General features: G+C 41.0%; 1 protein-coding gene across 7 annotated transcripts in view; it reads right to left on the minus strand.

Moving 5' to 3' along the window:
- SRPK2 (SRSF protein kinase 2) overlaps nucleotides 1-12,615 on the minus strand; it is a 281,731-nt gene that overhangs the window by 137,343 nt on the left and 131,773 nt on the right. For all 7 annotated transcript variants that reach the window (XM_073619642.1, XM_073619637.1, XM_073619641.1 and 4 more), the window contains one exon: nucleotides 10,946-11,091. In XM_073619642.1, the coding sequence (XP_073475743.1) occupies nucleotides 10,946-11,091 (146 nt within the window). The remainder of the gene's footprint in view (nucleotides 1-10,945; nucleotides 11,092-12,615) is intronic.

Genomic DNA, 12,615 nt, shown 5'->3' on the forward strand with positions numbered 1-12,615 from the left:
GGGTTAAAACTTTATTAGGGGGGGTTAGGGGGGTACCCTAGACCTAAAGGGGGCTAATACTCACTGCCCTAACACTGTAACTGTCACAAACTGACACCAATCAGTAATCAGAAAAAAAATAAAAAATACTGCTTGGTGTCAGTTTGTGACGGGAGGGGGGGGGGGGGTGATTGGGGGGGATCGGGGGGGGGATCGGGGTGTTTTGTGTGCCTGGCATGTTCTACTGTGTGTTTGTAGTGTTTTGTGCACTTACATGTCTTCTCTCCTCGGCGCTGGAACGGAAACTGCCGAGCCGAGGAGAGATGACATCACATCCTCTGCCTGTGTGAAACTACACACAGGCAGGGGAGGATTCCGATTGGCTGGTAGCGATCGCGAGGGGGGGGCCACGATCGGATGGTCTCCCCCTCGCCTCCCAACGCTCCCAGTCACAAGCCGACCGCCGCTGGCACCGGGGGGGGGGGGTCCGATCGGACCCCCCGCCCGCGGGAGGCAGATCACATACAGGTACGTGATTCTGCCTGCCCGTGCCATTCTGCCGACGTCGGCAAGTGGTTAATGTCAGAATCTTATACTTTGTATTATAAATATCCTTGTACTGTGCTCTTGAGGAAGCAATGCTATTGGCTGCGAAGCGTATTGAGCCTAGCAGGCTATGAATTGATGAAGACAACCCTATGAAGATCTAGCATTGTGGATAGGCCTAGTTTGACATACAGGTGTGTCTCAAAAATTTTGAATATCATCAAAAAGTTTATTTCAGTAATTCAATTTAAAAAGTGAAACTCATATTTTATATAGATTACACACAGGGTGATATATTTTAAGCATTTCTTTCAATTTTGAGGACTATGGCTTACAGCTAGTGAAAACCCAAAATTCAGTATCTCAGAAAATTAGATCATTATGTAAGACCAATTAAAAAAATAATTTTTAATACAGAAATATTGGCTTACTGAAAAGTATGTCCCTGTACAGTATAGTATGTACTCAATACTTGGTCGGGGCTCCTTTTGCACGAATTAATGCATCAATGCGGAGTGGCATAGAGGCGATCAACCTGTGGCACTGCTGAGGTGTTATGGAAGCCCAGGTTGCTTTGATGCCTTCAGCTCATCTGCATTGTTGGGTCTGGTGTCTCATCTTCCTCTTGACAATACCTCACAGATTATCTATGGGGTTTAGGTCAGGGGAGTTTGCTGGCCAATCAAGCACAGCGATACCATGATCATTACACCAGGTATTGGTACATTTGGCAGTGTGGGCAGGTGCCAAGTTCTGCTGAAAAATTAATTTGGCATCTCTGGTCAACAGAGGGAAGCATGAAGTGCTCTAGAATTTCCTAGTAGAGGGCTGTTCTGACTTTGGACTTAATAAAACACAGTGGATCAACACCAGCAGATGACATGGCTCCCCAAATCATCACTGACGGTTGAAAATTTTGCATTTCATTTGGAAATCAAGGTCCCAGAGTCTGGAGGAAGAGTGGAGAGGTACAGAATCCAAGCTGCATGAGGTCCAGTGTAAAGTTTCCACAGTCAGTGATGATTTGGGGAGCCATGTCAACTGCTGGTATTGGTCCACTGTGTTTTATCAATTTCAAAGTCAGCACAGGCCTCTTTCATGAAATTCTAGAGCACTTCATGCTTGCCTCTGCTGACCAGCTTTATGGAGATGCGGATTTCATTTTCCAACAGGACTTGGCATTAGGGCTTCAACTAGTAATTATTTTCATAAACCGATTAGTTGGCCGATTATTGTTTTGATTAATAGGATAAAATCATAAAAAATTAAAAATATAAAAAATTAAAAATATAAAAAAAAGACTTTAAATACTATTCTGCAGATTTTCAGACAGGACTGTAATATTACAATGCATGACAGAGTCCCTCGTCATATACAGGTATCCTGTCGTGTCTATTTCTCCCAGGAACAGCAATGATGGGGTACTATTTCTCCTGGGAGCACCAATGATAGGGCACTATTTCTCCCGGGAAAACCAATTATGGGGCACTATTCCTCTGGGGAACACCAATTATGGGGCACCATTCCTCCTGGTAACACCAATGATGGGGCACTATTCCTCCTGGTAACACCAATGATGGGGCACTATTCCTCCTGGTAACACCAATGATGGGGTAGTATTCCACCCGGGAACACCAATGATGGGGTACTATTCCACCCGGGAACACCAATGATGGGGTACTATTCCACCCGGGAACACCAATGATGGGGTACTATTCCAGCCGGGAACACCAATGATGGAGCACTATTCCTCCTGAGAGCACCAATGATGGGGCACTATTCCCCTCCCCCCTCCCCAGAACACCAATGGGACACTATTCCCCCCCCCCAGAAATACCTATGATCATGGGACACTTGTTGTTAACTTGTCATTACAGAAATGAATGTACTACCGAGTATTGTATAGCCGCTACCTTATATCACTTCACAGGTGCAGCTCGGCACTCACAGCTGCTTCTCGCCTCTCTTTCTATTCCTTCGAGGCAGCAGCGGGCGGGGCTGAGAATATCAGGGGGGGGGAGCTGACGTCAGCGAGGAGGAGAGAGGCGGACGTGCCTGGTCACATGAGCGCCGCTGTATTCTCATAAGAATGCGGTGGCGACGCAGCCTTGTACACAGGATTCTAACACTGGGACGGAGGCGGACTGGCAGGGAGGAAGGTCCGTGCCATTAGACCGACTAATCGATTATGAAAATCATTGAAGATTTTCATTATCGATTTTATCAATTAATCGTTTCAGCCCTACTTGGCATGATCATGGTATCACTTTTTGATTGGCCAGCAAACTCGCCTGACCTAAGCCCCATACAGCAGTGGTCATCAACCCTGTCCTCAGGGCCCACTAACAGGCCAGGTTTGCAAGATAACTGAAATACATCACAGGTGATGTCATTTGCTGCTCAGTGATTGCAGTATTCTAGTCTGCATCTCCCCAAGGTAATACATAAAAGCTGGCCTGTTAGTGGGTCCTGAGGACAGGGTTGATGACCACTGCCATACAGAATCTGTGGGGTGTTGTCAAGAGGAAGATGAGAGACACCAGACCCAACAATGCAGATGAGCCGAAGGCCGCTATCAAAGCAACCTAGGCTTCCATAACACCTCAGCAGTGTCACATGTTGATGGCCTCCATCCCATGCTGCATTGATGCAGTAATTCATGTAAAAGGAGTCCGACCAAATATTACATGCATACTATACTGTACATGGACATACTTTTCAGTAAGTTAACATTTCTGAATTAAAGCGGGATTACGGCCACTATATTTTTTTTTTAAAAGTCAGCAGTTACAAACACTGTAGCTGCTGACTTTAAAATAAGTAGACTTACCTGTCCTGGGTGCCCGCAATGTCGGCCGCCCGAGGCCGACCCGTCCCTCGGCTCTCGGGTCCCGGCACCGCCATCCTAAGTAAGGGAAACAGGCAGTGGAGCCTTGCGGCTTTACTGACAGTTTCCTACTGCGCACGCGCGAGCGGCAATCTGTGAGTGGCCCCATGGTTTTCTGGAAACACACACAGTACCCAGGAGCAGAACACGCCGCGGAATAGTAAGAGGCAGATTAGGAAGACTGCCTAGCAACAAGGGTTTTTTTTTAAAGATTTTTCATTCTATTTTCTATTTTAGGGTGGCCCTCCACTTTAAAAGTCATTTTTTTAAAATTGGTCTTATGTAATACTCTGATTTACTGAGGTACTGAATTTCGGGTTTTCACAACCTCTGAGCCATAATCATCAAAATTAAAAGAAAGAAATGCTTGAAACATCACTATGAGTGTAACACACCTATATAACATATATGAATTACACTTTTTGAATTGAATTACTGAAGTAAATTAACTTTTTGATGATATTCTAATTTTTGAGATGCACCTGTATATATGTTCCTCCTCAGTATCATGGGCAATAAAGTAAAGGATCACAATGTATACATTTATGAGATGAATGTTGTTGGTTTTTCATGTATTTAATTCATTGTCATAATAAACTTAGTAATAAACCTTGCATGTTTTAAAAAAAAAAAAAAAAAAAAAAGACTAATCGTGTCGTGCAAGTTATGTGCATATATGGAGTTTGAAAAGTCCATTGACTGCCCCTTTTTTTTTTCTCCAATTTAATTTCTTAGTTGAAGATGTGGCACCTATATCATTAGCACCCTTGTAGGTTTGGTATCTCTAGTCATGTGTCCTGTACTGTATGATGAAAATTAAACAATGCTAAAATGACAAGACCATACATAAGGAGAAAGTTAACTTTATATGGATTTCAAATAATTTGAAATAATAAAATTGAACTTATTACTTTGATAGATCAGTGCCAATGAAATGCCAAAACCCCAAAATATAAATCCTGGAAGCTTGAAGCGAAACTAAACCCATCGATGTAACAATTTAAAAAAAACAGTTACATTACACTGTCACGTGCCGAGAATGTATATCACATTGGCTGTGCTCTCAACCAAACTGTCAAACCATCAAATGGCTGGTGACATAACTGATCACATGTACAGCATCATGGCAACTTAAGATCAGATGTATTTTAAAGGAGTGGGGAGAATGTAAACAGGGCTACTCCAACAAGGCCCTACCTCCCCTAGGGAAAAATATTGGACCATTCCGGTACCCAAAAAGATAATAATCTTTGATAAAAATTCCAGTTTATTTTAATTTACAAACATTGTTATACAAAACATACAACATCAAGGTTGCTAACAAAAGACGTAAATACACAAATATTAAAACAATACTTAATAAAGCCCCCATGGATACATGGATAGGTGGAGGCACTGTGATGTGAAAATGGACGTTAAGCCTCAACATATTCGTGGCCAATGCCGCTTCGTCAGGAGGCGTCCAATTTAAACATCTAGAAAAAGTACACCGCTCCAGATGACGTCCCTTTGATGAAATGTGTAGGGTGGGACTATACAGCGCCATTGCATCACTTCCGGTTTCGAGCCGTGGAGCGCAGATTGCTCCAGTTTCCTGTTTTTAAATACTGTTTTCGCTTTTAATGATTTTTAATAAATGTGAATACCCATCAGTATTATTAATAAATGTTTGGATATTTGTACGGTATCACACTATGGAGGAGACCACCATGTGGTCAACATCTAAGAGGTTAACAGTGAGGAGACCACTTACATCGCAGACAAGGAGGCACTTGGAGAACACAGGACAGGAAGTTTCCTCCCACTCCACAGGTTACACAGTGGCTCATACTGTGAAGGTGAAATACCTCCTTGTGGGGTGAATAATAGCGGTGAGTGCGTTTCTTATGGAGCACAGAACAATTTGAAGGAACACATTGTCACTTTATTGGACTTTTCATACACCAGGGTTTAAGGACAGTATATGCATATTTCTGAACCCAGTTTCACAGCAACAATATACACCAGTCATATATGTTGGATGTTTTTGCACAGAAATGTCACTTTGAATTGCAGGTTTTGCACAGGATTGTGTTTTCTTTTGAACATAACAATATGCATTATATATAAGCGGTTAGGTAGTTTACACAGTAGGATTTTTTTGTGGATTTTTGTGAATATACAAATAATTTTCTTTTTCTGCACTTTTATTGTCACTTTTTGCACTAAATACACCCGTGACACACACTCCTCAAGTATTTAGAGGTTGTAGGTCACCTCTTAACAAGAGCAGCGCCATACCTATCCCCTCTTTTTTCACATTTCTTCTAAATTCACCTTAGGGTGAATTTATTGATAGAGGCTGCAGCTCCTCATTTTTCATTTTCACCATAAGCGCGGAGGTCTAATCATTTTTTCACTTTTTTAACTTAAGATCAGAGGCCAAGGTGGCAGCTTTCTTGGCTGAAAACAGTGGGGTTTAATTACGCTTTAAGGGCCAGTTCACGCCACATTTAATATATATTCTATTTGTAATCTGCAGCAGGTGTCGATAAGTTAATGACACCCCAAACACAGATCTAAAACCCAATGCGTTTGCCCACACCAGATCACATGGTACAAAAAGTATCGGTGCGTTTCTAAAAGTAGTGCATGGGCTACTTTTGGTGTGGTGCGATTTAGCCCATTCATGATCAGCGTGTTCCTGTGTGGGCATGGTGTGAACCAGCCCTAAGGCTTCCTTCACATCAGTATGCAGGTGTTATGACATGTGTTAGCACTCGAGCAACACAATGTTTTTCGGGCATTGAGGCTTGTTAAAATGCATGTAAAGCTAAATTTTATTGCATGAATACATTTGTTTATTTGAGTGTCCATTGACAATTGTGTCATAGCAGTCCCTTTTATTAGGAAATACCTGTGATCCTGCCAGTTCATCTGTTTTCCTGTGCAATTCTGACCATACCATGCAAGGAAACAGATTCGTGCTGGTGTGGACAGTTTGTGTGCTGATCTGAGCTTCAGGGCGCCATGGTAAAGCACAGTGGGCTGTAGTCTTTGTCATCCCCCCACCTTCCACACTCTTAAGGTGTCACTAAACCCACATCATAAAAACTATCAATAAATGTTCTATTACATGCTGTTCATACTCCGTCACTATGAGATTTGTTTTCTGCAATAAACCTGGTAAATCCTGTTCTCCATCTCCACTTTCTGTTCAGGTCCCCAATTCAGCTAGGTGTTTTGCAGCTGTGGTGGCAACTCTGCACATGCTCAATTTTGAGTGTGTTTCTATCCTGAGCATTTCCTCCCTATCACATATGAACAGCCCATGTGGCTATAGAGTCACGCATGTGGGCGTATACACAGTGGTAAATGAGAGCGCACTCCCTCCTTCCTCTATGCCCACTAACCAGCTAAACACATTGGGGGTGGGATATTACAAGTAGATTAATGGTGGTTTCACCTCCCCCTTATTCTAAGACACAAGCTGGAGGAGTGTGACTGGCAGAAATCTACCCACACCATGTTATTTTTACAAAGTAATAACGATTTTATTTTGAATATATATTTGTATGTCATTTTAAAACCGTTTATTATTATTTATTTTTGATATTTATTTTTACTCTGTATTCCAAAGGCAGTTTTTTTTCTTTGAACATGTAAACAGTAGCAAAGGATTAGAAGCTCCTCCTGCTTATGTTTTCCTGCAGACAGGCTGGGAAAGATCTGGGTCATGTGACAGCTGTATACGGATTAGGAAAAAGATATTATTTTAATAAAAAAAAAAAAAAAAAATTACATATACATACATATATATATATATATATATATATATATATATATATAAATATAAATATAAATATATAACAGTACCAACATCCACATACAGAAATAGAAGGGACCATGTAAATTAAACAGTATGTGTTCGGTATCAATTTACCTACCAACGAGGAAACCCCTTGGGAAAGCAGCTTACATAGACAGGGAATGTACCTCCCTAACTAAACCAACTAAAATAAAGTATATACATGATTTTTCTAAGAAAAAAGTTATTAGTAGTTCAGAAAGTAATTTGGATTACTATACTATGCTTTGTTTTTAGTGGCTTTACAAATACTTTAGGGGGCACATTCAAACCAAATGCACGGTCATAAAGGGACCCGATCATCACAGGGTCACTTATAAACCAACCCTAAACAGAAGATAAAAAAGCATCTAACACCACTGCATGACATTTGCATTTCCTGAAATTTACTGATTTTCACAGCATACATGCAGAGTCATCATGCCAGACGTCCATTCCAACACAGAGCGTATGTGCAGATTTTCTCCTTTCTCCTGCGAGAGGCAAGATCTGTCCTCAGTTTTGAATGGACCTTGCTGGATGGCTTTATAAGAGGCACAGGAATATGGGACTTGCTCCTGCCTCCCACACTATTCGGGGACACGGGACAACTTAATTTTTGTGGCTCTGCCATTTGCCAGGAAAGCACGCTCCCCCCACTTTTGTTCCATAGAATCAGGCCATCTGTATATTTATACTTTTTGGTTGTTCAACATGGCTTCCCGCTCTTTTGCTTGCCCTCCCCACCATCCTGTCACTCTTTTCTGAGAGGGGGACTCTTTATTTGATGGCGGAACAACCCCTTGCAGCAGAGTTTGGACGGCTCCATCTGCTGGCCTTATTAAAATGTAAGTACCGTACTTTGGGCCGCCTTCTGTCAGAATAGTTTTTACTATATTTCTTGTATAATTGCCCACCTTTGTGGGATACATGATGAACAGGATTTTACAGGGTTTTTTTTCACTGTACATTGTTCTTTGATCTCTAGATGGATTCGGAAATGAGTGAGCCATTTTTCTGCACCCTTATAATATAGGGAAGGCCAGTCCTGAGAACGCTGAAGACTGTGAAACATGTTGACTTCGCCTCACAGTTGTATGGTTTGGGTGTCAAGCCATGTGTTACAGATTTTGGACCACATTCATAGGTTTTGTGTATTCTGTGCCAATATCCTCTTTCTAAAGGATTTTAAAATGTTTATCTGTGAGTGCCAGCAGAACCTGGGTCAGTAGAGAAGTGTCTTGTTTGTTAATATGAATCCGTGAGGAGCATTGCTATGCATGTCTTAGTAAGGGTGAATGTCTGAACACATTAGTTACATGTATGCCTGTGTGCAGGGAACACTAGGTTTGAGATACAGGCGTGTCTGAGCAGGGGACACTATGCATCAGTTGGATGTGTGTGCATGTACAGGGGACACTATGCATCAGTTACAAGTATGTGTGTGCCCAGAGGAAACTTATAATTATAAGGACTTTTATAGTGCCAACAGTTTGAGTTAGCTCTTACAATATAAGGAAGACAGTATAGGTGAAATACAATTTAATACAGAAGGATCATGAAGGCCGTGCTCGTGGAGCTTACAATCTAAAAGGAAAAGGGTAGCTGTACAAAGGGTAACAGCTGTGGAGGATGGGCAGATGGAGAAGGTGAAAGTACAGTTTTTAAGTGGAGATGGAGGAGGTTTCCCTCAATAGATGTGTTTTCAGAGTAGGAGATAACAAGATAGATTGAGGCAGGGAGTTCCAAAGTATGGGAGAGGTTCGGGAGAAGTCCAGGAGGCGAGCATGGGGGAAGGGAAATTACAGAGGAGGAAATATTATGAACTCAGTTTTTGACAGATTGAGTTTGAGGAAGTATTGTGACATCCATACAAATATGTTGCTCAGTAAATTTGTGATTGGCAAAGAAATCAAGGGGGTTAGCGGATAAGTAGAGCGATGGATCTAGACATCATTGGTGTAGAGTTTTATTGGAAGCTGTGGGAGGAGAACAACTGGCCCCAGGAAGGAGTGTAGAGAGAGAATAAAAAGGAGCTTAAGGACAGCCCTGGGGTACACCAACAAAAAGAGTTAGAGGAGAGGAGATAGGGTTGTGGTTAACACTGAAGGTGCGATGAAATAGGTAGGAAAAGAACCAGGAAGTTAGAGTTTATTGAGGATGAGCAGGTGGTTGACTATATCAAAGGCAATGAAAAGGTCTAAGAGTCTAATGCCCCGTACACACGGTTGGATTTTCCGACGGAAAATGTGAGATAGGACCTTGTTGTCGGAAATTCCGACCGTGTGTAGGCTTCATCACACATTTTCCATCGGATTTTCCGACACACAAAGTTTGACAGCAGGATATAAAATTTTCCGACAACAAAATCCGTTGTCGGAAATTCCGATCGTGTGTAAACAAATCCGACGGACAAAGTGCCATGCATGCTCAGAATAAATAAAGAGATGAAAGCTATTGGCCACTGCCCCGTTTATAGTCCCAACGTACGTGTTTTACGTCACCGCGTTTAGAACGATCGGATTTTCCAACAACTTTGTGTGACCGTGTGTATGCAAGACAAGTTTGAGCCAACATCCGTCGGAAAAAATCCTAGGATTTTGTTGTCGGAATGGCCGAACAAAGTCCGACCGTGTGTACAGGGCATTAGGCTTCATGTACACGGGACGTTTTTACAACCTCTCCTGAACGATTTAACTTGACAGATAGTAACCCACGTTTAAAATGTCTGTTTTGCCGCGTTTACATGCCGCGTTTGCGTTTAGAAGCGTTTCTAAAAAATAAAAAATAAAATAATTTTTTTTTTTCTTTTTAAATGGCCAAAACGAAAAACGCCTATAAACGAAACTTGGCTAAACCCGGGTTCCTGGGTTAAAGAGTAGTGGCCATTGGTTTAGGAGTTAGTAAGTTGCTTGAGTTTTAGTAGGGCAATTTTAGGAAAATGTGGGCGGAAGCAAGACTGAAGGGGTCAAAAGGGTTATCAGTGAGGTAGCAACTCATATGGCTGTGGACAAGGAACTCGACAAGTTTAGAGGCAAATGGCAGCAGAGAAATTGGTATTAAGTGGTTTAAACTGTTGGGGTCCAGTGAGGGTTTTTGAAGTATGCAGTAACCAGTGCATGTTTGAGAAGAGAGGGAAAGGTGCTGGGGGAGAGGGAAAGATTAAAAATGCAAGTTAGCGAGTATAGAACAGAGCAGGATGCATTTGTTACGTGTGTGTGCGCACATGCAGGGGACGCAATGCTTTAGTTACGCGTGTGTGTGTGTGAGGATTAGTTACAATAGTACGTACACACAGGGAACACTATGCATCAGTTATGTGTGTGCACGCTGGGGATACTGTGCATCATCACATGTGTGTGGGTGCATGGGACGTTATACACACTTTCCAGCACAGAATACACCAGAAAGCATGAAGCAGTTGCAGTAGCATTAGGGTAAGAAGGGAGATGTGGGTGCAAATTTACAATGCTAAAAAATAAATAGGAAAACTTCTTTAATTAAAGAAATATTAACTTAACTTACAAATGGGGCTATGAAAATCCATCAGTGTTATTCACGCAGGCCAAAGCTGACCAAACAATCCACAACAACATATGGTCTATGTAAATGGTTCTACATAAAAACAGACTTATACTATGCCAGTGCTACAGAAATTAATAAAGTAAAATAAAGTTATAAAAATACAGCTGTTGTAGTTTACTAACCTTTACAGTAGTCAGCAGGGTCTTCTTGTTCCTCATCGTCGGATCCCAAAATCTCCTCCTCGGGCTCTGGAGGTGCTGGCTCAGGTATAGGAGGAGGTGGTGGGGGAGGTGGAGGAGCTGAGGGTGCTTTCTGCTGAGCCTCCGGCCTAGAATATGGAAAGATGGACTTAATTCATAGTAGATGTAATCATTTCTAATCAGTAAAACTAAACATTGTGTTTTTGGTGGATGGCAGTCATTTATAAAACCAAAGTTATTAAAAAAGTGCATCGCAACTCAAAAAGAGGAAAATTTGCTATGTTAGAGAACATTTAGAAAATGTTATTTGTGTCGAAGTTGTATCCTGAAAAAACTATTTTTTTCATAACCTGTAAAATCCCTCTCTTTGCATACAGTACAGGACATGGGTCTTCAAATCATAACAGATGGGTTATATGCCTTTGCCCTGTTTGCCTTTTTTTTTTAAATGTTTGTTTTACTTATTTTGTATAGAAAGCATAAACAGTCAAAAACATAAAAGGTATTATACGTACAATGCCATATAATAACATTTGTTTGCCTTTTTTTTTTTTTTTTTTTCATACAATTTTGCCAACATTTTTTAGCACAGCTTCCAGAGTTTATTCTTCTTTAATGTAAAAATAAAAGGCAAAAAGGAAAGAATAAGACAACTGTGCTAAAGTATATGTAAACCCTAACTAGATGAGTTTTAGTTGGCGAAATCACTGCATATTAGGAAAATGGCAAGTTTTTTTTCCCTATAATAACCATTTTCACCTAATTTTCCCTATTTTTTTGCTTCTGATCTCCTGCAGCCTGTTTCAGACACTTCTGTCTACAAGCACCTGCACGCCAGCATTAGCGCGTAACGGAATTTCTGAAAGTGACAACGGTGGACTGTGCCTGTGCAACGTGTGTAGGCAAAGCCACCTATGGGCTCCACCAAAGCGTATGTGACAGGCCGACAATGCAAAAACACAGTTAGGACAGAACCTTATAACAGAAGTGCATAAACATGAACATTCATAGGAGGACCAGCAGGTGTTTTTTTTTTTCTATAATATAACCTGTATATTTAAAAAAAGACAACTATTTTTTAAGTTACAGTAACATGTTAAAGCTTATGTAATATTTTAGCAATCTGGTTTACATTTACTTTAAAATATAAACTACAAATTTTACAACCAGAAATAAATACCAATTTGAAAACATAGCTAAATTTTACAGGTCTTTAACATCAACAGGCTGTACTAAATTTGTTTAGCACATCAGCTGCGCCTTATTTGCATGTCACATGGTGGATGGTAACTCCGCTTCATTTACCATTCTCGCTAAGGTTTCGTTTTAGTTGTTTATCCAAAGCATTCCCGAGAAATTACAATGCAAATGATGTCTTTTTCTTGTTCATGTGTCTGCGGTGAAAACTTTTGCTACACTAATACCTGAGCACTGCAGTAAAGTGTCCATTATATAAAAAATATACTATAAATGTGCAGAAAAGACCACTTAAGCACGATTTCCTTTAATTAAAGGAGCTTATTCTATCATAAATAAATGAGTTTATCATGACAAATATCACCCTTGCTTAAGATACACAACACATACACCATTGCCCTTGCACAATCTACCAATTCACCTTGTATTAACCTACACCTTGACAGACTGATCTT

The sequence above is a fragment of the Aquarana catesbeiana genome, linkage group LG03 (genome assembly GCF_042186555.1).
Source record: "Aquarana catesbeiana isolate 2022-GZ linkage group LG03, ASM4218655v1, whole genome shotgun sequence".
Taxonomy (NCBI): domain Eukaryota; kingdom Metazoa; phylum Chordata; class Amphibia; order Anura; family Ranidae; genus Aquarana; species Aquarana catesbeiana.